General features: G+C 45.7%; 9 protein-coding genes across 9 annotated transcripts; 4 read left to right on the top strand and 5 right to left on the bottom strand.

Moving 5' to 3' along the window:
- Window positions 1–2,147: 2,147 nt before the first annotated feature.
- Window positions 2,148–4,264, bottom strand: BT62DRAFT_968930 (uncharacterized protein). Its single transcript, XM_043188924.1, has 9 exons — window positions 3,734–4,264; window positions 3,653–3,678; window positions 3,548–3,602; window positions 3,344–3,492; window positions 3,209–3,288; window positions 3,079–3,150; window positions 2,720–3,022; window positions 2,642–2,666; window positions 2,148–2,580 (listed from the first exon to the last, which is right to left on the bottom strand). Exons 1-9 carry the CDS (start codon window positions 3,782–3,784, stop codon window positions 2,343–2,345), a joined length of 999 nt encoding a protein of 332 aa, XP_043039551.1. The 5' UTR covers window positions 3,785–4,264; the 3' UTR covers window positions 2,148–2,342.
- Window positions 4,265–4,429: 165 nt separating this feature from the next.
- On the top strand, window positions 4,430–6,564 carry BT62DRAFT_968929 (cytochrome P450; the record flags this gene model as incomplete). Its single annotated transcript, XM_043188923.1, has 9 exons — window positions 4,430–4,625; window positions 4,691–4,823; window positions 4,881–5,072; window positions 5,130–5,281; window positions 5,327–5,442; window positions 5,495–5,701; window positions 5,760–5,882; window positions 5,933–6,126; window positions 6,179–6,564. The coding sequence occupies 9 exons, from the start codon at window positions 4,430–4,432 to the stop codon at window positions 6,444–6,446; spliced, it is 1,581 nt and encodes a 526-aa protein (XP_043039550.1). The 3' UTR covers window positions 6,447–6,564.
- Window positions 6,565–18,244: 11,680 nt separating this feature from the next.
- BT62DRAFT_994407 (uncharacterized protein) lies at window positions 18,245–18,956 on the bottom strand. Its single transcript, XM_043190464.1, has 2 exons — window positions 18,731–18,956; window positions 18,245–18,696 (listed from the first exon to the last, which is right to left on the bottom strand). Exons 1-2 carry the CDS (start codon window positions 18,949–18,951, stop codon window positions 18,369–18,371), a joined length of 549 nt encoding a protein of 182 aa, XP_043039549.1. The 5' UTR covers window positions 18,952–18,956; the 3' UTR covers window positions 18,245–18,368.
- A 1,542-nt stretch (window positions 18,957–20,498) lies between these two features.
- On the bottom strand, window positions 20,499–21,051 carry BT62DRAFT_1006221 (uncharacterized protein; the record flags this gene model as incomplete). Its single annotated transcript, XM_043177227.1, has 2 exons — window positions 20,499–20,628; window positions 20,672–21,051. The coding sequence occupies 2 exons, from the start codon at window positions 21,049–21,051 to the stop codon at window positions 20,499–20,501; spliced, it is 510 nt and encodes a 169-aa protein (XP_043039548.1).
- An 879-nt stretch (window positions 21,052–21,930) lies between these two features.
- On the top strand, window positions 21,931–22,467 carry BT62DRAFT_920100 (uncharacterized protein; the record flags this gene model as incomplete). The annotated part of the gene is made up of 4 exons (XM_043184194.1): window positions 21,931–22,107; window positions 22,150–22,224; window positions 22,271–22,345; window positions 22,420–22,467. 4 exons carry the CDS (start codon window positions 21,931–21,933, stop codon window positions 22,465–22,467), a joined length of 375 nt encoding a protein of 124 aa, XP_043039547.1.
- A 403-nt stretch (window positions 22,468–22,870) lies between these two features.
- BT62DRAFT_932386 (uncharacterized protein) lies at window positions 22,871–23,624 on the top strand. Its single transcript, XM_043186350.1, has 4 exons — window positions 22,871–22,987; window positions 23,084–23,142; window positions 23,191–23,235; window positions 23,293–23,624. Exons 1-4 carry the CDS (start codon window positions 22,891–22,893, stop codon window positions 23,314–23,316), a joined length of 225 nt encoding a protein of 74 aa, XP_043039546.1. The 5' UTR covers window positions 22,871–22,890; the 3' UTR covers window positions 23,317–23,624.
- On the bottom strand, window positions 23,338–24,378 carry BT62DRAFT_932385 (uncharacterized protein). The gene is made up of 5 exons (XM_043186349.1): window positions 24,312–24,378; window positions 24,147–24,257; window positions 23,891–24,094; window positions 23,753–23,836; window positions 23,338–23,705 (listed from the first exon to the last, which is right to left on the bottom strand). The coding sequence occupies exons 1-5, from the start codon at window positions 24,363–24,365 to the stop codon at window positions 23,673–23,675; spliced, it is 486 nt and encodes a 161-aa protein (XP_043039545.1). The 5' UTR covers window positions 24,366–24,378; the 3' UTR covers window positions 23,338–23,672.
- Window positions 24,379–24,406: 28 nt separating this feature from the next.
- Window positions 24,407–25,362, bottom strand: BT62DRAFT_1076441 (uncharacterized protein; the record flags this gene model as incomplete). The annotated part of the gene is made up of 5 exons (XM_043179221.1): window positions 24,407–24,569; window positions 24,627–24,916; window positions 24,967–25,053; window positions 25,106–25,289; window positions 25,339–25,362. The coding sequence occupies 5 exons, from the start codon at window positions 25,360–25,362 to the stop codon at window positions 24,480–24,482; spliced, it is 675 nt and encodes a 224-aa protein (XP_043039544.1). The 3' UTR covers window positions 24,407–24,479.
- A 348-nt stretch (window positions 25,363–25,710) lies between these two features.
- On the top strand, window positions 25,711–27,122 carry BT62DRAFT_932383 (uncharacterized protein). The gene is made up of 2 exons (XM_043186348.1): window positions 25,711–26,631; window positions 26,694–27,122. The coding sequence occupies exons 1-2, from the start codon at window positions 25,863–25,865 to the stop codon at window positions 26,975–26,977; spliced, it is 1,053 nt and encodes a 350-aa protein (XP_043039543.1). The 5' UTR covers window positions 25,711–25,862; the 3' UTR covers window positions 26,978–27,122.
- The last annotated feature ends 15 nt before the right edge of the window (window positions 27,123–27,137 follow it).

The raw sequence follows: 27,137 nt of genomic DNA, 5'->3' as shown, positions 1-27,137 counted from the left end.
ATGGGGTGCAATAAAGCATAATTCAAAGATATATATTGTGGTTTGCTTGGATAAAGTTATCTGTATCACTGAACACAATAAAACTTATCTCAAACAGTCTGCCTGATGCAGTTTCTGGACTGATACAATATGCCTGATTGTGACTTATACATAATACTAGCTGTTCTGAACTGTCTCAGGTCTGTTCTGACTGTCTGATATAAACTTTTGGTTGCTTTCTGGAGGTTTTTGCACAAAACAAAGTGACCTGGTCACTATAATACTATTCAGATTGAGTCTATGACTCAAAGCTCTTAGCCAAACACAACCTGTACTATTTGCTTAGTAGTGTTTCAGAAAGAGGCCAGAAACCTGCCTTCTCTCTATACATGACCTGGTATTTATACTTTCTGGCTATGTATGTCTGACTAATATAATAGACTACTGACTAATATATTTGCTGATTTAACTAGATAGGCTAAACTCATTTCCTAGCAGATATGAGCTCATGCATGGCTACCTGGTTGATCAATTGGACTAGGCTCTGGTTCTTGCCAACATGCTGATCATTCAGGTCTCCATTCTCAGACCTGAGAACCTTGCATGCTGAACAGAGAGGTTCACTAGTACTTCAGTCTCTGCTAGACACTGAGATGTCACACTCAAGGGAATTGTGCTCTCATCAGATAATTGCTTACTTATATCTTACTATGGTGGATAAAAGGTAGCTAACATGATAGAAAAATGATAAATATATTCATTTTTCTATCTGGTACAGCTGCCTGGCATATCAATGCTTTCTAGCTTGATGGATCTGTTTAGTATTTGGGTGGCATGTTTCTAATGATCACTCCACAAGAGACTGAAACAAATAGTCTTCCTATCCTGTATGTGACCAATACATCCTACTCATATATAAACAAGGTTAGTAAAACTCTGATAACACCTTGGTGCTAAGAGAGGCATCAGACCAGAACATACTTTTCTCTCAACTTGCAGTCTCTGGGTTTCATCCTTTGAGGCCTGAGGCTTGACTGGGTGAGACAAGAAATTGCTGCTATGAACATGATGGCTTTGGATCTCAGACCTGGAATAGAACTGTAGCTCTGTCCCCAACAGCAAACATTGCAGTGCTAGCACCAAAATGAAGCAGCAATGCAAATCCAATGAACAGAGGATGCACCAGTTATGCTTCACACCACTCTAGCATCCTTCAAATTTACCTATCCTATTCCTAAAAGCATAGTAAATATGGTAAGGTGTCATTCCTTGTGGCCCAAGAGTCAAGTAGTTGATCATTGTTCATCATAGTGATGGTAGAGTGCATTTGTTTAAAGGATGGAGTTACATATCTTGCAAATTTGGTCTTCAAGGGAGTGAGATTTGTTCTGGTATGCTCCTGTCTAAAAAATTGTTGGTGGAGAAAGGTATGATATTAGATCTATGGTCATTTTATGGTGATAATGCACAGGCATATGTTTTCATGTAAAGGCATTAGCAGTAAGATATAGTTCTATATTGAAAATTATCAGGACAGCAGAGCCAACAAAATGGAGGCTAGAGGCACTGAAGATCATATTGACACACACATAGTGATCTGAAATACTCTTGTACACTTTCTCTTCCATTCAGCACCCTTCTCACCCAGTAAGGTGTTCATTGAGACTGCCAAGCAGTTTCTATGAGATCTATCATACCTTGCAATCTCTCCTAACAGATCATCTCATGTTGCACAACAAGGCATCTCTGCCTAGATATCCAAAGATAGCCATTCCTTGCCTATGAAGGGCACATGTGAATACAACTGGATCTCTATCTCACAATGATGTGACTAATATATAATTTCCTGGTTTCTTCATAGCCTGTGTCTATCCCAAAGGTACCACTGGCATCTACCTCTAGCATCAGCAATCGGGTCACCAGGATTCATCGGGGCTTGGGCCCATGATTTCTCCTCAGAAGAGAGTGAAGCAAGAAGCTGAAGCGGCAGCAAAGGCATTGAAGACTGGTAGTATCTACTGGGTACTTATGTTTTATGGGAAGACATCACCAAAGTGTTCAGGTCCAGGTAATGACACCTTCGGAAAATCCCTTGCAATCTATATTCGGGGCGATACAACATTGAACTGTGCTTAAATAGACGTGAAGACATATTTGTATAATACCCTACAATACTCAAAATACGAAACAGATCTGTGACCAAGTGTAAACAAGACTCTACAGGGCATCGTCCCAAGCTTGGACGTCCCTAAGGTGCAGACTGCGACTAGCTGTCAGACCTCGTATGCATACAGCGAATGAATCTGAAACGAATGACTCACCATCGTCATTTTTGACTCCGGAAGAACACCGTTAGTGCGAGACTAAGGAGACCGCAAACCGTGAGGACCCTGAACGTGATGAGCGAAAGCGACCAGACGTACTCCTGCCATTTTGGAATCTCGGTAATTTTCCGTAGTTCCGGAAGACTCCAGTCCCAATTCCGGATGGCCATTTCCGCCGACGAAAGACAGACTGATGGACTCTTGATTTGAGAAATTAGGCATGGAGTTGATGATAGTCGCATTGCCAATTGCACGGATCGTTTCCCGGGAGTTCAATCTATCGATTGGACAGAATCAGGGTCAAAACAAGCTACTAACGGTATGTTCAGAATGCTCACGTCGCAAGGAGGGAGTTCATGTATACTGAAACAGAAAAAGACCTGAGTTAGAAAAACTTGAAATTGAAGGACACATACCTCTGCATACAATAATATAGAACAACATATAGATATAAGTATCCGGGTATACAATGTTGAATACGAGCGTGAGGATTGCGCATAACCCACAAATGGCACCCGTATTGAGAGCAAAGAGGCTGAGGCGATTGATCATGGTGTTGGTCTTGCGATATCCAGTTCTTTGTTTACGCAGGAGGAAGACTAGCACCATCGCTATTATAACATCCGACGCAGCGCTCAGGACGTTGAGGGCATGCATATAAGGATGCAATGGTATCAACTGCGCAAACTCATTATAGTCGGCCGCTATTCCATAGAAGACTGTAAACACAGGATGATCAGTATCTGGATGGAAAGTTGAGGCGAACATCGCGCACCCATCGTCGAAACAAAAGAAGCAAAGCACACAATATAAGTGGCCCCGGTCAACCAGATGTTCGCATTGCTGACTGTGATTGTTTTCATGAGATTGTTGTAGGAAATTTTAAAGAAGGAGGGGTCACCCACGACGCCAAATACGCCAGCAGAAAAAGGTTTGGGCAAGTAAGGCGATTATGCCGGTTAAGAACATCATTGGAAGGAGTGTGCTGCGTCATACTGTTCAACAAAAGCTTATTGCGCACAAAACACAAGTGAACTCACGGTTGTAAAGCAGATAAATAGGCAGGATTTGCGAAGTTTGTGACGAGGTATGTGTACACCAATTGGCTGATGAGCCCTTGATTTGCAGTGTCCGCACACCAGGTCACAGCGACTAGATACTTTAGCCATCGCGAGTCTTGAGGATACGTCTGCATGTTATTCGCATCAGTCCTCCGTATCTGAAGAAGTAGGGGATCGACGAACAGTGTAATAGAAATACATCTGGACCGTTCCAGCGCCCCAAAGACCCATAGCAAATCTTTTCATTCATCAGTATCGTGGAGTATCAGAAATGGAGAAGGGACCCACAGGGCACTCAAATACAACATGCCCATCTAGAAGAGCCGTATCAGAGGTCGGGACTTGTGCAAGAGAATATCTAGACCGTACCGTATTATCCAAAGCCGGTAAGGCCGTTGTGGAAGAGCTGGCGTCAGACATATCGAGGGGAAATATTTACAACAATACGCGCAGTGAACGGTCGCAGTCGCGACGGGCCTCGTAGATACCGGTAGCGCCGGAGGGAGATGATGGTGGTGAAACGAACAAGGAACGCCTTGTGAAGCGTTCCTATTATAATGGAATATTAATCATGGACCGCCTCCCTGACCCCATCGTTTCTGATATCACGAGAATCAGTAATAATATCGGAGCTATCGGGAGATTTTGAGCAGACGCAAATATATCCGACGACGACGGTGGGTATTGCCGGTGATATCAATTGTCGATGCCAATGCTGGTGGTCCCGGTTTAGTGCTGTGAGACCCTGCATTTACTGATGGCCCCCCTGGAAGATGTCAGAAAATGGGACCATCAAGAGAATGGAAGAGTAAGCTTCCAGTGGTGCGTTGGTCGTTGAAGAAATCATGAAAGGTTAGCCAAATGAGAGGTTCAAGTCTGGTTCGATCGTGGCGGTAGTAGTTAACGTTCAAATTCATCGGTCCTTCAATGTTTCCTGATCTAGAACGAAAGCGGACGTATTCCGTAAAACTTTCGACTTTGATTACGGCACTAATCTTTGCTTGGTCCCTTCCAATATACCCATCTCCCCATCATTCGGGGGTTTCCGTCTGTCTTTGCTTTGCGATGGACGTTACTATCGGTACCTTCGTTGGTGTGCTCGTCCTCCTCTACGCTTTGACCAAACTATATTCCATATTTCAAACTAAACCTTCCCTACCTCCAGGTCCTCCTCGAAAGCCAATAATTGGCAACCTATTCGATCTCCCTAAACCCGGCGAGTACGAATACAAGCATTGGGCAAAGCACCATGAAGCCTACGGTGTGTGAAGCTTTTCCTGACAGATCTCAACATTCAACACATCCGCTCTTCTCCGGTACGTTCAGGTCCCATAAGCTCACTGTCAATAATGGGTCAACACATCATCATTCTCAACAATGCGCAAACTGCGATTGATTTACTCGAGAAGAGATCATCCATTTATTCTGACCGCTTCTCGTCTGTCTTTGGAGGCATCATGTAAGGCCCATTGCCCCACTGGCCGATTTTTTTTTGGATCTTCATTTAACCTAACAGGTGCGGGTGGAGAGCATCACTCGCAATGTCTCCAAATGGGCATCGGTTTCGCGCAATTCGAAAAACTCTTCATCAGACTATAGGCACTAAGAATTCTTTGCAGCGGTTTACTTCTTTACAGGCGACGGAAATTAGGCGCTTGTTGACGAAAATTTTGAGGAGTCCTGACCAACTTGAGTATTACATTCGCAAGTCAGAGTCCCTGACCTTTGGCTGTGCATTACGGAAAACTTGATACAAACCTTACAGAGCGACGGGAGCTATCATCCTCTCTATCTCTCATGGATATTCAATAAATAGAGATACTCCGGATCCCTTTGTTACCCTTGCGGATGAATGTATGGCGGAGGCCTCCATTGCCTTTCAGCCCGGAGTATGGATGGTCGATGTCATGCCTTTCCGTAAGTGTCTAGATTCTCTGTGAACGTTCCTTATCTTGTCTCCAGTACGTTATTTGCCAGATTGGTTCCCTGGTACTGGATTCAAGCAAGTAGCCAAGAAGTATCTGGCCCGGTGCACCGAACTAGTTGAACGACCGCATGCCTTTGTCAAACAGCAAATGGTAAATCGGTATCTTTTCGTAAACCTTCCACCGAGAAAGTAACCATCTACAGGGACGTGGCGTATCCAAGCCTTCATACACGGAAACAATGCTCAAACTCCACGGCAAATCCTTGACCTCCGAACAAGAAGACCTCATCAAGTGGGGTGCAGCAGCGTTGTATGGCGCTGGCTCAGACACGACCGTGTCTGTAGCGTATAGCTTTATCCTATTAATGATCTTATACCCCCAGGTCCAGACGAGAGCCCAAGAAGAATTGGTATGTGTTTACGTTACCTTCAACGGTTAGGGGCATCCGAGCTAAGAGGCACTGTCAGGATCGCGTGGTCGGTGAAGAAAGGCTACCGTCATACGACGACCGCGACAACCTCCCTTACATCAACGCGCTCGTCCACGAAGCGCTGCGCTTTAACCCCGTCCTGCCCATGTGTGTTCCCCATGTAAGCATAGCATTCCAAGACGCACATCTTTGACAACGACGTCGTGATAGGTTCCGTCTCAGGATGACATTTATCAAGGATACTTAATTCCGAAGGGCGCCGTCATCATGCCAAATCTCCACCATATAGCCAGAGATCCGACTGTATATCACAATCCAGACATGTTTGAACCACAGAGATTCCTCGGCTGGGACGGTCGTGACCCAGAACCAGACATGGATATCGCGTTTGGCTTTGGACGACGGTGGGCTCCAGCTTGTCTCTATGGGATCCTTAGCTCTGATGTCCACTCATAGGATATGCCCAGGGAACGTCCTTGCCGATCAAACCCTCTTCCTCGCATTTGCAATGATCCTATCAATGTTCGACATCAAGGCCGACGAAAATAGTAACGTCGAGTTGAAGGACGATTGGACAACAGGACTGATTAGTAGACCAAAGCCCTTCCCATGCAAGATCTCGCCACGGTCTGAGAAAGCTTTGGCGCTCATTGTCAGTTTTGAAGAGGAACCAGCAAGTAAACAAGGGAGCGATGCTGAAGCTCTTGCAACCGTAACTTGGTAGTGTGTAGTGCTGTCATCATGTCATTTTTGTGGATTTGATGTAATACGGTGGTGGCGTACTTTCGCCGTCTTCACTGAGATGATTCGTCGATCGTCAGCTTTGTTGTATTCATCACGCCGGAAGATCAGATCATATACAGCATTGAAGATGTCGAGGGTGCCCCTCGTTCGCTGAACTCTACCCGGTCGCACTTTCCAATAACGACTCGGAGCCCCTGCAAACCTAGGCTTCACAATTGCCCATCACCATGCTCTCTTCGTCTGGATTATCCGTGTGCCGTGTGGGCTTAACGCATCGCAAATTTGGCCCTCGTAGAAAAACTTGAGTGATTTCGTAATCACGTGGAGGTCTGATTCGGAGGCCCTCCGTTCGATTATGAAAAACCGCATCAGTTGAGGGATCCGGTCCAAGAGCGTAATGATATCGTAATAACAGAGAAGGTCCACACTGCAAAAGCTGACCTCATGAAGGGATCATTCCATCTTCCTATCGCGGCGTGATAGGAAAATAGTCGGCGTAGTGACCTCGAGGGAGAAAAGGTCGAGGTATGTGAACGAATCCATAATTCCAAACGGTCTCGAGCAATCCTGGAGAATGGGAGGCGTCGTAGATGCCAGTTCGCGTTGGAGAACTGCGCTATGGGCGGAATAGCGGGATAATGGCACTGGGTTAACGCTAAGAAACAGGTCCGAGAGGAAAGAACTCACACCGATGCAGCGTCTTGATCTCCTGTCATGGTAAATGGAGGCAATTCTGTGGCATCGTCCTCATCCAACTGCAGGCGAGAGCGTGATAAAGGTTTCAAATCAGAGCCAGCTTTTAAAGGTACTTCTATGAATAGATTGAGATTCCTCAGTGCAACTATGATCTCTGCTCAAAGGCAGTCTGTTGATGACAGGTGAATTGATTCAGTGACTAAAGAGGACTGTCTGTCCTTTCTTTCTCACAGCCATAGCTCATCACATACTCCACACTCAGGCCAGATCTATGGATAAACTTTCTGAGAAAACCATAGACAAGACTCCTGCAGGAAAAGAAGAGAATCAGAGGCTATCCACCAGTACTAAGGAAGATTTTCCTGATGGTGGGTTAAGAGTCTGGTTGGTTGTAGCAGGGGTGGATCAAGTCATGCTCTTTATATTCTTTCAACCATACTGAGAGCAGATTCACAGACCATGTGCAGCACCTTCTCAATGTGAGCTGGTAGCAATATGATCACTCTTTCAATGACCTGACCTAATAATCCTAAGTTTGGGTTCATAAATGCATGGGAGGTGTGTGTTTCTCTCCCATCTGCTGTACTGTGTGACACTGATACTGCAACAGGTTTTTCAAGCATATTATAAAGAAAATTTACTGACTGACTCTGATCCTTCTACTATATGAGTTTTCCTTCTTGATCTTTGGTTATTGTTGACTTTCTCAGTGCATAGATTGGTTCTGTCCAGGTCTCCTCCATCTTCATTTAGTAGCATGCTGATTCTCATCCAATCAACCAGTATGCATTCATATTCATGCCAGATCTCATTATGGGCCAAATGCTTGATATCAGACACTTTAAAGTGCTATTTCTACTAGCAAGCATCCTTCTCATTGCAGCAACATTTCTTATAGCTGAGTGTTCTCAGTACTAGCATTTCCTACTTTGCCAGAGCTTCACTATCAGGGTGGGTTCTATTAAGCCCAAACTCCATATGACTATCAACATGTGATAAACAGTTCAGAACCTCACACTTCAGGTTAGACTGACTGAGTTCACTGATGTGTTAATAGAAGTGTGTGGTCAAGGCATTGCAAGTCGCTTGAGATAGGATGGTGAAGAATAAACTTTAGCTCGAAGCTGGGGTATTACAGTGAGAGCTATGCTACTTAAATACCATTCTGTTATCATACTATAAATAAATGTTCACAAAAGATATTGTCTGTCATAGAGCTGTTATCCCTGCTGTTGCCAGGCTCTCCACAAAAGCTGTTGTCTTGCTGTTATGCTGTTGCTGCTGCACTGCAATTCAGAGACAAAAGGGGCATTGTCTCTCCCTTCACAGCCTACAGCCATGCGATAGGAGAGTGACCGACTGAGGCACTGAGCTAAGCATTCCCACAGTCCTAAGCACTGGCCTAAGCACTCTGACTAAGCAGAGATAGAGGTCATTTCCAAGAAAAAAGAAATGAAAATGAAAAGAAAACAGAAAAATCATAACATTACCCCCTCCTTAAAACCATTGTCCTGATGGTTAAGTTAGGGTAAGTCACCTTGACCAGTAGGAGATGGCCAATCTGCTGAACCTCTCATCATTTCAACAGTAGACTTCAAATAAGTCAAAGGTGTCGCTGTATGTCCCCACCATTTGTGGCTTATCCATTGCAGAGTCATCTTCATCATCCTTGGTAACATGTCCTCTGCTGTCAGCAGATGATGGAACTTCTGGACCCTCCTCAGCCTTGTTCTTGGCAGGTTGGTTGATGTATATCTGGCTAGATATCATCTTCCTTCCTGTTGTTGTCACATTATGTTTTGCAGATATAATGTTGAATATGACCCTCTTTATATTGACTCATTTGATTCTGTGCTTGTAGTCCCAAATTGCTTCATCAGCATTCATGTACTTCTCATTAACCCATTGGTTTGATTCTGATCCATATCCTTTCCAGCTGACTAGATAGTCAACAGTTGTTTTCATACCTCCACCTCATGCTTTAACTTTTTGGGTTTTGTGGTTTAGTATCTCATCGATTTCATAATGTTCTTCATTGTCAATGAGTTCTGCTGGTGGAGGTGGTGGTCATTCTTAGTTTGGAAAGGCTGAGGCCATGTATAGTATCAACAATGTTTCGTTAAAAACATTATGAATTTTTTAAGTTGCTAGCAGTTGCAACTTGTATATCGAGTTTTCAATCTTTGCGATAACTTTGAATGGGCCTATTCGTTTGTTAGCTAGTTTCTGTTTCGGACATGAGAGATGGAGATTTGTGGTATCCAACCAAACTTTGTTATTGGTTGAATACTGATGTGCTGGCTGTTTGTGTTTGTCATACTATTTCTTCATTGACACAGTGGCCTTTTCAAGAGCTGTCTTTATCTCCTTGTGGATCTTTGCTATTGTCATTGCAAAGTCCATTGATGCCAGTGTTGTTGTGTGAACCCATCCTGTTTGTGCAACTGATGGATTCTGTCCATAATTTATGAAGAATGGTGTTTTACCCATTGCTGAGTGAATTCTGTTATTGTGTTGGAACGCTGCCAGTGCTAGCCATTCCATCCAGTCATCTTGTCGATAACTGATGAAAAGTCATAAGTACTTTTCAACTTCTTGATTTGCCCATTCTGTTTGGCTGTCTGTCTGTGGGTGGTATGCTGTTGAGGCATTTCGTTTGATGTTGAGGAGCTGGTATAAGTCATCCAAGAATTTGGAGATGAATTGTGGTCCTCTGTCTGAAATTACCATCTGAGGCATGCCATACTTTGCATATACCTCATCACATAGTATTTTTGCCCATCCTTTGGAAGTGAGTTCTGTCAAGCAAGCAATCAGCATGATTGCTTTCGAAAAGCGATCGACTATGATGATGATTGCGTTATAGCCATCACTTTTGAGAAGTCCGGTTATCATATCCACTGAAATATGGGTCCATGGTGATGAAGAGACCTCATTTGGATAAAGCAGTGCTGCTTGTTGTTACATTGATGATTTGCCCCTTTGACAAGTCTCATAAGCTTTGATATATTGGATGATATTATGGTCCATCTTAGGCCACCAATATTCCCTTAGAACCAGCTCCTTTGTTTTTGCAATCTCAGGGTGTCCAGCTGTTGCATGATCATGGCATGTAGCAATGATATCACCACAAAGCTTATGATCCCTTAGAATATAGATTCATCTATCGTATCAGATCAATCCTCCTTCTTTCTTCAGTCCCCACTCATGATTGAGTGATAGGGCTATTCTCTGATCTCACTTGTGGGTACCCTGAGTGGCACTCTTGATGTGTTCATGCATCTCCTCTTCTGTGGGCATGATCATTGCTCGGAAGTGTTCTGGTTGTAGTAACACGACCTTCTTATTGTCATCTCCTCCTTGGTTGTGATCCGCCCTGCGGCTGAGGAAGTCAGCCTTCTTGTTTGCCACACTGGCCTTATAGTGTAGCGTATATTCATATTCCGATAATTCTGTGACCTATCTGGCTTGTTTGTGATTAAGCTTTTGGGGTTGCTAGAAATATCGAAGGTTCTGATGATCTGTCCAGATCTCAAAGATCTAGGCTGCTCTGATAAGATAATGCCACCACTCAGCAAGGGTGAGTATTATAGTGAAGAGTTTCTTATCATAGATCTCATAGTTGCACTCAGTTATTGTGAGCACCTTTGACATAAAGACAACAGGTTGCCATTTGCCATCCTGTTCCTGTGATAGTACGGCCCCAATCATGTCTTCACTGGAGTCGGCTTCCACATGGAACTTTCCATCCTGGCTGGGTATGGCCAGGATAACATTCTTGGCTAATCAGCATTTAAGGTCATTAAATGCTTCCCATTGGGAAATTCTCCAAGTCCATAGGGAATTTCTGGTTAATTGCATCATTGGTCAGACTATTTTGCTGTAATCCCTGATGAAGTGGTGGTAGAAGTTGGTGAATCCTAAAAAGAATTGCAATTCCTTCTTCTTCATCAGCTTCAGCCATTCGATTACTCCCACTACCTTGATAGGATCTATCCGAATGCTTCCTTCACTGATGATGACTCTGAGGTACTCTGTTTTCAGTACCTTGAATTCACACTTCTTGGCCTTGAGGAAGAGTCAGTGCTTCCTCATTCGAGATAGCACTTGTCATACTATCTTTTGATGTTCCTCCTTGGTCTTAGTCATAATGAGGATGTCATCCAAATAGATTGTGACTTTTCCAGTGGCAATGAGATCTTTGAAGATGTCATTCATCATCCACTGGAATATGGCTGGCAAGTTCATGAGTCCAAAGAACATTACTGTCAGTTTGAACAACCCTTGGTTTATTCGAAAAACAGCCTTCCACTCATCGCCTTCTTTGATGTGCATATTGTTGTATCCTCATCGGATATCCAGTTTGGTGTAGTCTTTAGTGCCTCAGAGTTTGTCCATCAATTCTGCGATCAATAGAAGTGAATATCAATTTTTGATTGTCATCTCATTTAGTTTCCAATAGTCTTGTACTGGTTGAAGTTTCCTATCTTTCTTTTTAACAAAAAAGAAGGATGATGCCATTGGTGACTTTGATGGCTGAATCCTTCCACTGGATAAGTTTTCTTCTAAAAACTTGTCCAGTTCCTGTTGTTCATTATTGCTAAGTAGATAACACTTGCAATCTAGATTGGTGTTGGCATTAGGAGTTAATTTAATGGCATAGTCCCAGAGTTTTATGTCAGGTAGTTCATCAAAACTCTCCTTTTTGAATAAATCCTGATAGTCACATGCTCATGTAGATACCATTTCTTCGAATGTCCTTTCCTCTTTCCCAGCATTGGCCTTTGCTGCTAGGTCATTAGCATGATGTACTGTCTGAATGTTAATGGCTCTTTGTAGGTTGATGGTGAGAATAGTTTCGCTGTCTTCCATTTCTTCATTCCATCAGTTCTTGGGGTCTTCATCTAGTAATTCAAATGGAATCTTTCAGCATTAGCATCGAGCAAAAATGATGTGTTCGGTTTTCCAATTGATTAGCAGATTGTGTTTGATCAGCCAGTCATGACCAAGAAATATCTCTTTTGTTCCTAGGTCGGTTACTGCCAGATCGATTCATTCTAAATAATCACCGATAGTGAGTCTAAGCTCTACATATTCAGTAATCAGTCTGGCTTGATTCTTTGTCCCATCTGCATTGTAGACTGGGATGAGTGCTACTGTTGCCCGAGTGAGCAATTGATGCTTGTTGATGAAAGCTCAGTTAATGCTACTTCTCATGCAGCTACTGTCGATCAAGGCTGTGACTGCATAGGTTGATTGAGATGTTAATGTCTCGATCTGTGCTTTAGCTAGTAAATCTTTTCCCATGATCTTAGCTCGTCGGATGAATTTTTATAGTCCATGTAACTCATTAAGCTATTCTAGAGTGCAGTATCGTTCTACAACTCACATTCTGGTGATCATATCGTCAATGACTTTCTCAGCTCGGGACTTGTGTACCCAATTTTTGAGCATAGCCTTTGCTGCTTCTTTATCCTTGATGTTCTTGATAGCTCACTAAGTCTATTCAGTGTCAAATAGCTTTAGCCAAGTGTTGGGGCTCTCTGCCCCTGTGCAGCCTGAGAATGATTGAGTCTGTTTTATATTTTTAGTTTGATGAACTTTCAATGATGATGCACCTTTGGGGCTCTCTGCCCCTCTTCAGCCCTTTGTCAGCACTTAAGTTGTTGAAGTCGGTTCCTTAGATGATTCATGATGGTGAATAATGAGGTTGGGTATATTCAAATGCATGCATAATTTAGACATAGACAGTGATACTACAGAAGATAAAATATCAGTCTGTCCAGCAGTCTGTGACCCATTACTCTTGTCCTTGGCTGAAGCAGTTGAATCGCCTACTGCTCGGCCTTATCTTTTACCTCCTCAGGTTTATCATTATCTCTGAGGTCCTACGCTTCTTTTGTCAATTCAGCGATCTGTGCCCTGATATCCTCCTGTGTGCATTTATTCTTCTTCTCTGGGCAATTCCATGCTATATAGCCTAGTCAGCCACAATTAAAGCATTTCCCCTCCTTCTTGAGGCAATCCACATCAATCTGCTTGCCTGTTCTGGTACTTAGGCTCTTATCAGTTTGCTTTCCATCATTCTGGAAAGTTGGAGCTGAGCCACTAGGCCTGGTGGACATGGTCATATGAGAGGTTGAGGGCTTTGAGCCCTGTCCCTGGTATCTGTGCTAGTCCCACAGATTTGCTGCTTCTGCCTTCTGTCACTGTCGTTCCTGCTACATTAGGATGATTCGTGTCTTTCAATTATCATAGCCAACCAGAACACTATGGCCAAGATCCGAAATAGTCTTGAGGTAGTGAGGTGGCAGTCCATGCTTCATGTACTCAACCATTCATCCCGAGTCAACTATGTCTTCCTGGATTCCAGCGAGTTTTCTGAGTCGCTCCAATTCATCGAAGTAGTCTGGTGCTGCCTTGTTGCCCATCTTGTATTCTTTCATCCACAACCTGTGGACTTCTCATACAGCAGGATCTATGAACTTGTCATAGATCATCTGCTTTAGGACTGATCAGGAGAGATACTGGTGGTGTTATTGGATGGCTGACTAGAAGTTAGGGGCTAGCAGCACCCACCATACTTTTGCTTTGTCTTCAAAGTAGGTGGTAGCATAGTTTACCTTGTATATGTCATAGAGGAAGTACAAGGCAAAGACCTGGAAATATCGGTCGCAATCCATAAGAAAACAGTCAATATTATCTGAAGCCTCTTTAAAAGGAAGGGACTCCTGCCCAAGCATCAGCCTGATGTTTAGTATATGTGCCTTCAGATTGAGAGGCGATATTGGATTTGAGGGTTCCCTCCCAGGAGGACCAGTCCAATCCATCAGGGGTCCTGGAAAGGAATGTAGAGACTCATCATTGGCGATGGGACTTTTTGGAGTCAGCAGCCCTTCTTTTTGTATAATCTGCCCATCTTTGATGGTCCACCTCTGTGCTGTCACCTCAGAGTCATCCATCTTTGAATCGGTAGAAGCCAATCTGGTTGCTTTATCAGGCAGTGGCTGCCCTCCTAGTAGTCAGCTTCCTGTGCCAGTCTAGAGATTTGGGTGATAGGTTCTCGGCTGTCCATAGGATTGGGTTAGCTGAGATGCTGTGCTGCAGATAGCCAATGTGGCAAGCAAATATCTTGATGTTGCCATTCGAATTAAGGATGCCATATTTGCTGACTTGGGTGACATCACACTCAGCATCCACGGCATCAATGCCTCTTGTTTGCTGAACTGTGATCGATATAGTGGCATCGCTATCATTTGATAATGTAAGAAGCATTGATTGAAAAATCGCATGCTCAGTCATGACATACTGTAAAATCTCCTTCTGCTTGACATGATCAGTGGCAGTATACCTTCATTCTAGAGATAATCATAACCAATGATCATCCCTTCATAGTTTAGCTACCTGTTCTTGGTATAACCGAATAAACTCTTCTTCCTGCACCTCTTGTTCCTGTTGTTTCTTCTCCTGTTCTTAGTGCATGGTTGTGCTGATAATACTTTCCCATTCAAGGATGGGGTCTACTGCTCAGCTGCCTTGGTCCTCCTCCTTAGTCTTGTCATCTCCTTCAGCCCCTTTGTCAGTGGTCCCTTCGAGGAGAAAACTGTCTTATTGGCTGAAGGTTTCTAGGGTGAGTAGATCAGGGCTGAGTGCTTGACTTGGCATCATTGGGTCTGGGTCAAAGAGCAGGCTCTCAGTCAGACTGCTCTTCTTCTCCTTCTGCTAGCAGCACCACTGCTCTGCAATACCAGCAGAAGTTTCTATAGAACTAAGAGCAAAGGAAGAGGACAGCGATTGGCCTGTCAAAGACCTTTTTGAGGTCCCCAGTGGGGTCAATATGCTCATTATCACCCCCAATTGTTTCCTGGTCTGATGGTGTCCTATCTCCCCAGATGAGAATATCATCAGTTTCGGCAATAGTGTCTATCCCATATGATAATAGGTGATCATCGTCAAGGAGTGTTAGCTCCTCATGATGATAGTCATCAGCATGGACAACTCCAGCAATTGGCCCAGTCTAAGGGTCAGGCTCACTAGTGGGAGTGGCTGGTTTCTAGAACAGAGAGTTGGCAGTGCCGACTGGAGTATCAATGCATCAGGGGCCAGTCTATGTCTGTCTTTCAAGGAACCTGGCAAAGGACTGAGAGATTGGTCATATTGGGTTTGGTACCACTGGATCACATCTTGGTAGGCATAAGGCTCCTCTTCATTCCTGTTCCAGTCTACTGGCCACTCTTGACGCTGCTTGCCAGTATCAAACCTCATTCCTGTTAGTGTCATCAAAGAAAGGATTGAGACTACTGACTCTTGTTCCTCTTTCACTGCTTCTTGTTGATGAGGCATGCTGAGGTTGATGCTTGTTGGTACTTCTGGTGCTTGGAGCCATCCAAACAGCATCCAAGGAGTCTCTAGCCTGATGCTCAATTTCAGACTGGGTGATAGTGGTTCTTGATGCAGTGATGCTGCACTCAGGGGAGGGGATAGGGGTGTCAGGTCAGGGTTGTTGAAACCCTGTAGCCCAAGGGTTTCCAGAGTCTTGGATGACTGCCGATGGGGGTCTTGGAGGATACTCGTGTTGCCGCTGCTGCTCTTCCTCTTCCCTAAAACACCCTTCAGTCGAGCCCCCAGGCTCATCTTCTGTTTCTTCAGAGTGTCGGACAGAGTTTCAGACAGAGACAGGGATGTCATGGAGAGGGAGGTCTGGTGTGACATTTCAGAGGATTGTGCAGATATGCTGGAATTCTTGGTAGTGTCGAATGGCTCAGGCAGTAATAGATTGGTGTCCATGGCATAGCTGTATAATCACCAATAAACCAATCAAGGTTCCAATGATAGAAGCCAAGAGTTTGAAGAACTTGTGAGTAAAGTTCAGATCAGATGGATTTAGAGCAGAGGACATTCAGTTTCTCAGCATGATTGGGCCTGAGAAAGGGAAGCAAGAAGCTTCGAGCTAATTGTTAAGCCCAAACTCCATGTGACTATCAATATGTGATAAACAGTTCAGAACCTCACACTTCAGGTTAGACTGACTGAGTTCACTGATGTGTTAATAGAAGTGTGTGGTCAAAGCATTGCAAGTCACTCGAGATAGGATGGTGAAGAATAAACTTTAGCTTGAAGCTAGGGTATTACAGCAAGAGCTATGCTACTTAAATACCATTCTGTTATCATGCTATAAATAAATGTTCACAAAAGATATTGTCTGTCATAGAGCTGTTATCCCTGCTGTTGCCAGGCTCTCCACAAAAGCTGTTGTCTTGCTGTTATGCTGTTGCTGCTGCACTGCAATTCAGAGACAAAAGAGGCATTGTCTCTCTCTTCACACCCCACAGCCATGCGATAGGAGAGTGACCAACTGGGGCGCTGAGCTAAGCATTCCCATGGTCCTAAGCGCTGGCTTAAGTGCTCTGACTAAGCAGAGATAGGGGTCATTTCTGAGAAAAAAGAAAAGAAAATAAAAAGAAAACAAAAAAATCGTAACAGGTTCTACCTGGTTTGATTCTCCCTCTACAACTCATGTTTTCAGCAGACTTGTGAGATGATATTTGCTCCAAGCATTGGCATCATTAGATATTGGTTCTGACATTGCTGAGAGATTGCTCTAGGTTTTATGGCTACCAGCACATCAATTGGACTGTGTTCCCAGTAGTTGCTTGCAGGCTCATAAACTCCATAGAGTGGGTACCATCTATTCCATGTGAAATGCAGCTCCTTTCAATTCCTGTCAGATTCCCATAGATGATGCAAATCATCAGCTTCATCCTTGTAGTAGGTTTGTGTATTGTCAACTTGACAATGAAATGCTGACTGCCACCTGTGAATTCAGCTGATGGCATTCTCAATCTGAGAGCTTTCAAGAGTGCTCCATATACTATCTGGTGTTTGTCAAATTTCATTGTGTTTCTGAGACTGTATACAGGTGTGTATTATGCTACCTCCATTAAATATTACTGCTGATTCTCAGTTTGATGCCTGTGCAATAGTGATGACTTACATTGGCATTAGCACCACTGCCTATGGCATTTTCTCTGAAGTCAGATTTTATCTTGTCTTGATTGCTAATGCCAGCTTGGGTATTGGACAAATAGTAGCAGGAACATGTGTTAATAGACTAGGCACCCAACCTTTTAATCTGGGGATTAGATCTGGTTTCTAATGCTTTTACAGGTGCCCTGAATGATTTGGGGCCCATGACAATCATTGTGGGTGCCCTCACCTATGTGTGACCATTTGCATGAAGCCTCGCTTCTATGATTGCCATCACAGTGACTTATGGGTAGGTTGTCTCCCATTCATGGCTCAGGTGATGCTGAAAGATCATAGGTTCTGCAGCAGAGCATATATCTCTTCATTCCTCATCCCAATAATCGAGCTAGGTGAGATAAGTGATGTTGGGCGACAGACAGGTATGGCACTCTCGATAGCGGCATTTGGTTCACTTGTGGGTCCTCCCATCTCTGGGGCTATCAATACAACAATGGGGGGCTTTGAGGCTATGGGGTATTATGCAGGTATGAGAACCTGGCTGATTCGGTCCGAGGGAATTCGATGCTCATACTTAGTCCTAATAGGCAGTGCTATCATGCTTGCGGTACTATTGATGTACATCGTCCGGTATCTTGTTCTTGGAACATTCAGAGGAAGATTTTGAGCCGACAATCCGACAATTCGACGTAACTTACACATATACAGCTCTCTTGCTTATTTAGACGTCAAGTCTGGACCGCAGGCACATCAGAAGTAACATACATCTGAAGCTACTGTAGAACTTCTCTAATTAGTCCCTCAAAATCGATCCTCCAATATCATCGGTGCTGTTGACAAACTTTGATGAAATATTATATATCATTGCAGTAATGTTCCTACAATACTATACAGTCAATCGTGAGCGTCTAAGGCACTTGTTCTTGCTCCCATCATCATCCTGACTGCATCTTAGCCGAGTAGAAAATTCGCTAGCCGACGGCTCCAGTCATCGTTGAACTTTGACACAGTCGTCAAAGTCGACAGGGAAGCGCTCGAGAGGGACAACGGAGCCGCTTTCCATGACGAACGCTTTATAGAGCTCCCTAGCGAAGAGATACCACGCACGCTTCATATGAGAAGGGTACCCTGGCAGGCCCGCATCATGTTGTGCATCTGCACCGCAACGACGGCGCAGGGCTCGATAAAGTCATCATAGCGATCTCAGCTACCCGGGTGCTGTCTAGCGAGACGCATGTGGAGGGCGTTGACCCGACGCATGTTCTCGCCGTGGATGAGACTGCTCGGTCCAAACTCGAAAACGGAGAGGAAGAAGGCCGCGAGTATCCTCGAAGCGTTGTTGCTTTTTGTTGAATATTTTGTTTGTGGCGCTGAGGCCGATAAGGTTCATGTCGACGAGGAGAAGGATGACGGAGTACATGATGTTGGCAATGAACTCGTTTACGTTGTAGCTCATAAAGGTTTTCACCATCTCTTCCCAGTCTTTCCAGGGGTCGAGAGCGGCGAGGCGCTTGGGATGGTCGTCAGATAGTATAATCTTGGTAGAGTCACTATAAGAAACTTATGCGATCGATCCATTTATACCTCGATTTGTCGGAGGAGTACTTGGAAAGAGAGCTATCTGCGTTTTCTCGTTGCTGAAAAAATGATCTGGTCAGAACTTTTGGATGCCAAAGTTCAAGGTAAGTGACCACTTGCGGCTGTACGGCCAGCATGAAATTTCTAAGGAACGGCGAGCCAAGTGTTGGGAGCGAAAAGAAGTGTGGATTATGTACCTCAGTGGATTCGACTAGGAAGTGAGGCATGGTATCTGAAATGAGTGGTCAGTTGAGGTTGTGCAATTTATCTGCCGTCCACTTGCATATGTACGGCCGTCGGTAATTGAATGGGGGGGAGAGAAGCGTGCACATATGTCAGCTGGACAATGCGATTCCGTCCTCTATAAAGACGCTGTTACTCACCGCGACTCTATAACGAGGAGACTCTCCAAAGTATAACATAATTAACGACTTCGAAAGCTAAAATGCGATGTGTAGCATGGAGAGACCGGCCCGCAATCGCAAATATCTCTCAAGAGTAATACTGGACTGCGTGCGCCATGTCGCGTCCAAAGCGTGCTTGATCACAAATGTAATCCAACATCCATCTGATTCACCAAAGACTTGCGTCGGTTATGAAGATGGAAGTTGCGCCTAGATGCGGGGGGGTTGGTTCACGCCAACCAGCAGGGCAAGGAACACCATGAATCAGCAACCATGTACTAGTTTTACTGAAAAGGACATGTCTAGTATCTATTATTCCGATATCAGATCTGTATCTCCACGCGTTTACGAACCTAAGCCTGGGTCAGGTGCTGCACGTATTCGTCGAAGTCGGTGCGCGTAGATGACCTTTGGTTTGACAGGCCAACGAGTACGTAGGTTGAGAGACAGTCCGTGCTCGTCTTAGAGAAGAACTGTAACCGTTTTTAACGCGGGTAAAGCTTGAAGAGTATACGTCGACAGTCTGAGCACACGCAAGGACGATGCTGGGTTCGAGCCGGTAGCGCGGAAATGTATTATTTGCGTTTAATACTGCGGTACACAGTGTGTGCTATGTCTGCCATGCCTGGTGAAGATAGCATGCCTTGTAGAAGGCATGCGAGCTATGGCAGTCCAAGCACTAGTAGAGACCATCCGGATAGTTCGACGAAGTGCTATTCAGGCCGAAGATGAAGATAAAACCATCCATGAAATGGAATGAGACGAGTTGAGCTGTAAAAATAGCTACGATACCGCCAATCGATGCTCAAGTAGTCGTTACATCCATTGCGATCTCTCGCCATCAACGGAACCAACTCACTACTTGGGGTCAACCATCGTTCGACAGGCCAGCGGGGAAGCGATTTTAGAGGATAACAGTTTAATAGAAAGAATATCAATATGAACACCTTAACACGGCAGAAAATGTCAATAATAGGAGATCGTTACAGGATTCCACCTACGGCCTGGGTGATCCTCTAGTTTCTTCGTGCTATCACTGATAGGATGGCTATTGTATGCTTGTTATTGAACGTCGACCCAATCAGATAGCGTTCTCGGCACTCAACCAGTCGTGTCGCATTGGACGCTGTGGTTCATAGAACGGTGTTTGTGATAAGCAGGCTTCTTGCTGCGGCCACTGAGCCAAGTGGCACCGATTTGAAGTGACAGACGACAACGACAGACATGGAATTAAATCCAACCGTGGCAAAAAAAAATTATCGAATCCGGAAGTTTATCTAGAGGAAAAGTAACCAGAAAATGGGAGTACCGTTAGTCTAACAACCCACTAGTGGTAGTCGCTGCAGGAGGGGGGGTGGGTAAAAAAAAAATCAAAGTAAAAATCCAGGAAATAAGGCAGCAGCATAGCAGAGGAAGAGGGGCGACCGGATAAGCCATTGAGGTGCCCGGCGACTGAACAAGGCAAATTCGGACGGCCCAGTTTGTTTGTGCGACATCTGGCTGCCGATACACAACCAAAAAGTCAAACCACGATGATCCTTACCTCCACTGTCGAGCTTGCTCTTCCGATACAGACTCGCGTCTACTAGGGCTTTTGTACCAAGGCTTCAAGATAACAGCCTCGATGTCTTGACAAGAAAAACAGCGGGACGTCCGAGTCGATCTCGGAATCAAATCTCTTCGACTCTGGTTTTTCATTCCGGACGACAGCAGGTCTTGCATTATTGCTTCTCGCCAGCGTTTTGCTCTTTCACAGGCTTTGTAGTTCACGCATGGAGGCTTACGGCGAGGATTACTGCCCACCGTCGCCTTTGACGGATTTCGAACGGCAAAAATCAGGCGTTGGTATTCTTCGACTTGGGGGAATAGCAGCAGCCTTCCTGGCTCGTCGATGGGTCGACTAGTCCTCAGGTTTACGGTCATCCGCTTAGGGAGCTCAAGGTATTCAAAGAGTTACAGAGAAGATCACAACAGCTGCAGGGCGATTTTGTGGAATTGGGTTGGGGGCGCAGTGTCTGGATATAATACTGGGAGGTGTGTCTTCAGCTTCTTCAGGCCTTGAGGCATCTCCTTGTCCTTCGCCGGTACCACTGGGGTCTTGACGTCCAAACAGATGTTCCAGCTCTTGCTAGTCCTTGAACAATATTGGAAGCACACTGCATTTGCCTTATTCTTGGACTCTGTCATGCAGCCATGTAGGGATGGGGACGGAGCACTGGAGATAAACAGTGAGTGTACCATTGTAAGCTTCGTTAGCCACTGGCCAGGGTCCGTCACTCACACATCGTCACAGGTGTGATGTATTATGTAATGTCATAATTGGCGGTCCCGTCGATGGCATGCAGTGACTGCGTAGACGGCATAGATATTGGAATGTACGCGCAATAAGCAAGATGGCTAGATGCGAGGACAGACAGCACAAGCCAGATTCCAAAGGAGGTACCAGAGCAAACAGTTCTTGTACGTCAAAGTCGATTTTCCAGCGCATACAGTCCAGTCTCAGGTTCGAGCAAATGCTTCCAGTATAAGCAGACAGTTTGATGGACAAACATCCTCGCATTGATGCCAGTGTTTGTGGACACATCAGTGTCGTTGGACGCCTCGCAGGTTGGGCATGGTTATGTAGGAAATGGGCGCATCCGCGGAATCAAATTTGAGCTCGCTGTTTCCTTATGTCATTCTGTGTTTACGCCAAACACACTGGCGACTCGGATATGGCTTCCGATATCGAAGCCCAGCCACCCTTTAAAAACCAGAGAAGCCGACCCTCAATTCTCCCACCACGCTCCTTTCTCTCTTTTCATGCCTCCAATCCGCACCTGCGACCGTCATTTTCCCTCTTTGCAAGCGGTTCTTCATCAAGCAGATTCTCTCCCTACCAATGCGACTATATACTATCGACACGTTCCCCTGCCCTCTCTCGTACTTCGATACGAGCCGTATGGCCATGCCTACTTCAACAGAAATCATCCTCTGATGGTGTGCCCATTTCTTGTGATACAAGCAACACTCTTTATTTAGCTGAAATCTGCGCAGACCGCAACTCATGATGGCGATGTCGATTGGGATGATTGTGTGTATTTCACCGTAGCCCTCGTGAGTAGCCCTAAGTCTCTGCTGCGAACGCGAAGTCTCATCACAGGGATGTCTACAGCCCACGAAGGAAGAGGCCGCTCTTGATGAAGCTCTTCCGGAGCCCGAGCCACCTCGCGGGCAGGTTAGGCGCTTATCTGTTCTTGTCATCGTGAGGCTCCTTTTCATTCGTTCTCGTACCCTCATTCATCTGACTAGGAACTAGCTCTTGCTGTTACTCGTCGTCTGCACCTCACTCGTTTATGAGCTGCGCCTTGATGTCAGAAATCTTGTACAAAAATCCCCTTGGGGCCGCCCGACGCTGCCATGAAAAAATTCATCACCAAACGTACTCACTGCTCTGCTTCACACTCCTTGGTTTTTATGTTGTATTCCTACTTTGGTGTTTATTAGCTTTGTTATCACTGTAATTTTTTACCCCTTCGACTGTACATACACTTGTCAACGCCCAAGCGCTAGGAATTATGGCTCCTGTTAGCAGTATAGAATAGCACGTTCCAGTGACCGTGACTGTGACCACGCGTTCTCCCTTGTCCATCATCTACCGCGATGTCCCCAGAGCCAGAAGACGTCAAGCCCAAGATCAATATCAACATACAAACAGATGACGGCACCAGTGCGCACTACCACTCCTCTTCCCCCTCCCGTCCTCTTCTTACGCGTCCATGAATGCCAGAAATCACCGTCCTAGTACGACGAGATACCAAGTTCTCCAAAGTCTTCCAGGCAGCTGAGGTGCGTTATACGCGGGACTGGGTCGAGCCGTGTCTTGACGAAGATGATGTAGAAAAAGTTCGGGAAGGAGCCAGGCGCGTGTTCTTGGCCGTAAGCGTAAATGGTATGCTTATGATGACGGCTCTAGGCACGTTCAAGTTTACGTATGAGGGCAAGCGAGTACAGAAGGATGACACGCCTGCAGCGGTGCGTTTTCGTATCTTTTATTGGTCATGGCACTGATGCTGGACCCAGATTGACATGGAGGATGGTGATACGATAGACGCGCATTTAGGGCAGGTACAATCTTGTCTTGTCTCTTGCTGTATTTTATGGGCTCATTCATTGGTCACTTAGGTCGGAGGCGGGCCTTGGTGGTGATGAACCATCTGTAGTATCTATGCTATATTCCTAGCAACTGGGGGTACTGAAGAAGACCGCCTTCAACTTGGATGGTGGAAGGGTGTATATACTATTCTGTCGCGTTTTACCGGGTATCTTCAGGTTTATCATCGCTGGCTTATTGGTTTTTGTTCTTTCCCTCCTGCTTTTTGCGTGTTTGTAGGAACGACACGCACCGACGCATCTGGTCGACTGGAGCCTGCCTGCTCCACCGGTCGTTTGGCCGATTTTGTGAAGAGATATGGACCTTAGTACAAAGGCCTCTGCTGAAATAATAAGTCTTGGGGCTCCCCCAAAATATATTATATATACAGCAAAAAGGAATCCATTGATGATCATGAAGCAGGCTGACCCAACAATGATGCTCTCTAGAGAGAAATCAATCAATGATATCTGGCAGAGATGCTGTACTAACCAGCTGCAACACGCTCGCCCGTTCTGTAGGCCCCAAAGCATTGATCTGCTCTGGCGTCATCTGTATGACGTGCATGATCATAGCCTACGCAAAGCTTGTTCAGCAAGAGACCGAACACAGAGCAGACAGCAAACGCACTTTTTGCTCATCGGGAATCGCAGCCAGGATATCCAATGGTTGTGCCGGGGCAGATTGCGGCTGGACGTAGGCCTGCTGCCCACCATATCCTGAGTATGACGGCTGGTTATGCGGCTGTTGGGGTACTGGCGGCGTAGACGTCGGTGTCACGGTCACTGCCGGAGGTACCTGTGCTTGCTGCTGTCCGTACTCGGCCAATATCCTCTACTTGCTTCAATATCAACCCCAGGCCCGTGTATCCCTCACTCCTACGCACCTGAAAGACATCGATATCCACCGCATCCATGCTGACCATAAGCGTGATGAGCGCATATGCAATTTGAGGTTGAGCATTTAGTATTTCCTTTGCCGCTGCCGGGGTCGTTTTCTGAGGTGGGTCCGGCTTTAGCTATGTGCAGAGGCGGCGTGTGAAGAGATGAACCTTGAGTTGGAGGAGGAGCTCGAGAAGCTGGTCGGTCTGGTCTGTTTGGGACATGGTGGCACGAGACTGACAAACAAATTCTTACTTGGCTCTTACTGCCAACAAATATTAAAATTAAAATCCTATGTCGACCCCAGCACCTTGGGATATCTCGTACATATGAACATACTACTCCCCCATGACCACATCTCCTTCTGCTTCTTCTTGCGACGCATTCCACCACGACACATTGCCGAGCCCTGACTCTGCTATCGAGCACTGACCATCGTCTCAACAGTCTGCAGCCAAAAAGAGAAAACTAAAGAAAACACGCACAATAATCTGATACGGCGCTCTCCTTGCTACCTGCTTCACATGCACTCCTTCAGTCATCTTCGGTGGCCCCGGTTCATCGTCATGGAACTCATCCGCCTCCACCCGCACACGTACGACCTCCCCAGCGTCAATGTACATCCTCGACGCAACGTCGGTGTCCAGCAGCTCAGAGGCAGTAGTCAGCTCAGACTCTGGCACCCAGAAAAACGCGCGCTCATTCGGGTCAAACGCCGAAGGTTGGGGGAGGTATACCGATGGTATGTATATGTCGTCGAAAAATCCCATCGTTACTACGAGGCCAGTCAGACGGACCAAGCGAAGATGCCATCTCGAGACGTACACCGAACAGATTCAGCATCCGACGACTTTACCTTTGCGACTATCACTTCGGACATGAATGGTCTAAAGACAACCAAGCGGAATACCACTGTATACCATTCTCAGCTTTGTCTTGAATCATTCTGGCATGATTGACAGACCTTTATAATACAGAAATCCATCCCCGTACCGAACCTTCCCTTCTCCCGCCTCTGTCAAGTCAAAGACGCTTACACACAGCCCAACGTCGTGCAGCACCCGGTTGGCGTACTTTTTATTGAGCTCGGATATGAGCGCCATTTCGGGTGGAATGCCAAAGTTGGACGGGTGAATACCGATGGTATCCTGAGATGGCGTTGGGACGAGGGGATTTTGGAAACGAGGCGCCTCTTACCTTGAGTATAGCGAGATTGAACATCACCGTGACCCGAGCATGAGTGTTAAGTGTCAGAATTTTTCGTTATCTTATCTCGGGTATAAAACCGGTAATCTAAATTGGTTCGGCTTGGTCGGCATCTCTCAAAATGAGCGACCCGCCGGTTTCTAATACTAATTCCTAAACTCAAGACAAAGTTGGGTCAGACATCTGGCAAGACCTATTTTCGCACCGCAATCCTTCTGGGTGGGATACAACGTCAGCTACTGTCTTTTTAGGATCGTGCAGGCCTAGTGGATGGCAAACTGCCTGTTGCTTCAAGATTAGGAAAGGTGATTGATTAATATCATGTCATTTGTAAGTAACGCTGGTAATTGCAAATATATCCACAGACGCTTACAGCCTTTTCGGCAAAAGTTGCCAGCGAGTCACCATCACGACAAGAGCGACACTGCGAACTTGCTGCGAACCTTGAAAGCGGCTGCGTCTTCAGGCGCTGTACTTGTTAAAAAAAGGAACAGTCCCTTTCCTTTGCAACACCCATGTCTCCCGAGTTACCCCCTGAAATATTATGCACCATCGTCGACGTCGTCAGCTCCGATTTCAACACACTTTCTGCCCTTTCCCTCGTATGCAAGACATGGCTGCCCCCCAGCCGTCGTGTGCTATTCAAAAGTTTGGTCGTCACCCCAGAAACAATGCAAGGGTTCCTGAAGCTCTTTCAGTCGCCACTGGTGTCTATTCCTTATTTCGCACAAGAGCTGAAGATAGGCAGGTACAAGATGGGCGATATACGCTATATCGATAGCTGTATCTTGGAAATCCTGGCCCCAGCCATCGAGAAGCTGGAGAGGTTAACGCTCCTCAGATTCGAGCACCTTTTATGGGAAACCCCGGAGACCCTGAGCTTGCTGAAGCTCTTTAGGCGTGTCACGTCGCTCTGGTTGGAGAACAATAACTTCGCAGACATACAACACTTGGCAAACTTCACGTCATCTTTCCCTCATTTGCAGGATTTGACGCTTATCTACACGGTATTACCTCCGAAGAGTACCGGTGACGATCTCAACGGTGCGGGTGTTCCGCGAGGTCTTCGACGACTCTGCATCGTCGGTCCAAAACTCGTTAACAGCATCATAGCCTGGGTTGCTGCATCGCCTTCTCCCATCTCACTGCGCCGTCTAGAATTGGGAGGGATTGGATTCCGAGTTACTCCCCATGTGCGCACCTTGCTCAAAGGAGCAGGTCCCCACCTTCGCGAGCTATTCCTTCGTCCCACGTCCCGTCCATTTTTTCCAGGCTGGAGTCCAGGTACGTTCTGCATTATCTGTGCCTCGAATGAAAAATCTGAGCACTGGTTACTCTCTCCGAAGATATTTCGCAGCATCTCGATCTTAGCGATAATACGGAGCTTCGTATCCTTAGACTGACAGGTGCAATTCAACCACCTTTATGTGACGCTATCATTGGCGTCCTCTCGACCGTTAATAGTACTTCGGTCGAGGAAATTGTCGTGCCCCTCCTCATACCATTCACAAAGGAATGGCAAGAACGGCTCGAAGACATACGTGCCAAGTCCATGTTTGCCGATGTGAAGAAGTTCAGCCATCGCTCTACGTCTGGCGTCCGTGATATAATGCCACCGACATCCGCTTGACACGAGATGGAATGGAAGGGATTTGTGGCGTAGTCAAAGAATGGCCCTTATCGATAAGGAGCAAAGGAAGAGTAACCTACACCAACCATAATACTTTGTTTCATTTATGAATATTGAAGAGACATCGCTGAGTCATACGTCGGGAAATCAAAGACGGGCG

The sequence above is a fragment of the Guyanagaster necrorhizus genome (genome assembly GCF_019112545.1).
Source record: "Guyanagaster necrorhizus MCA 3950 unplaced genomic scaffold BT62scaffold_13, whole genome shotgun sequence".
Lineage (NCBI taxonomy): Eukaryota > Fungi > Basidiomycota > Agaricomycetes > Agaricales > Physalacriaceae > Guyanagaster > Guyanagaster necrorhizus.
Note: the sequence above shows the minus strand (reverse complement) of the source record. Positions and strands in the feature narration are given on the sequence as shown.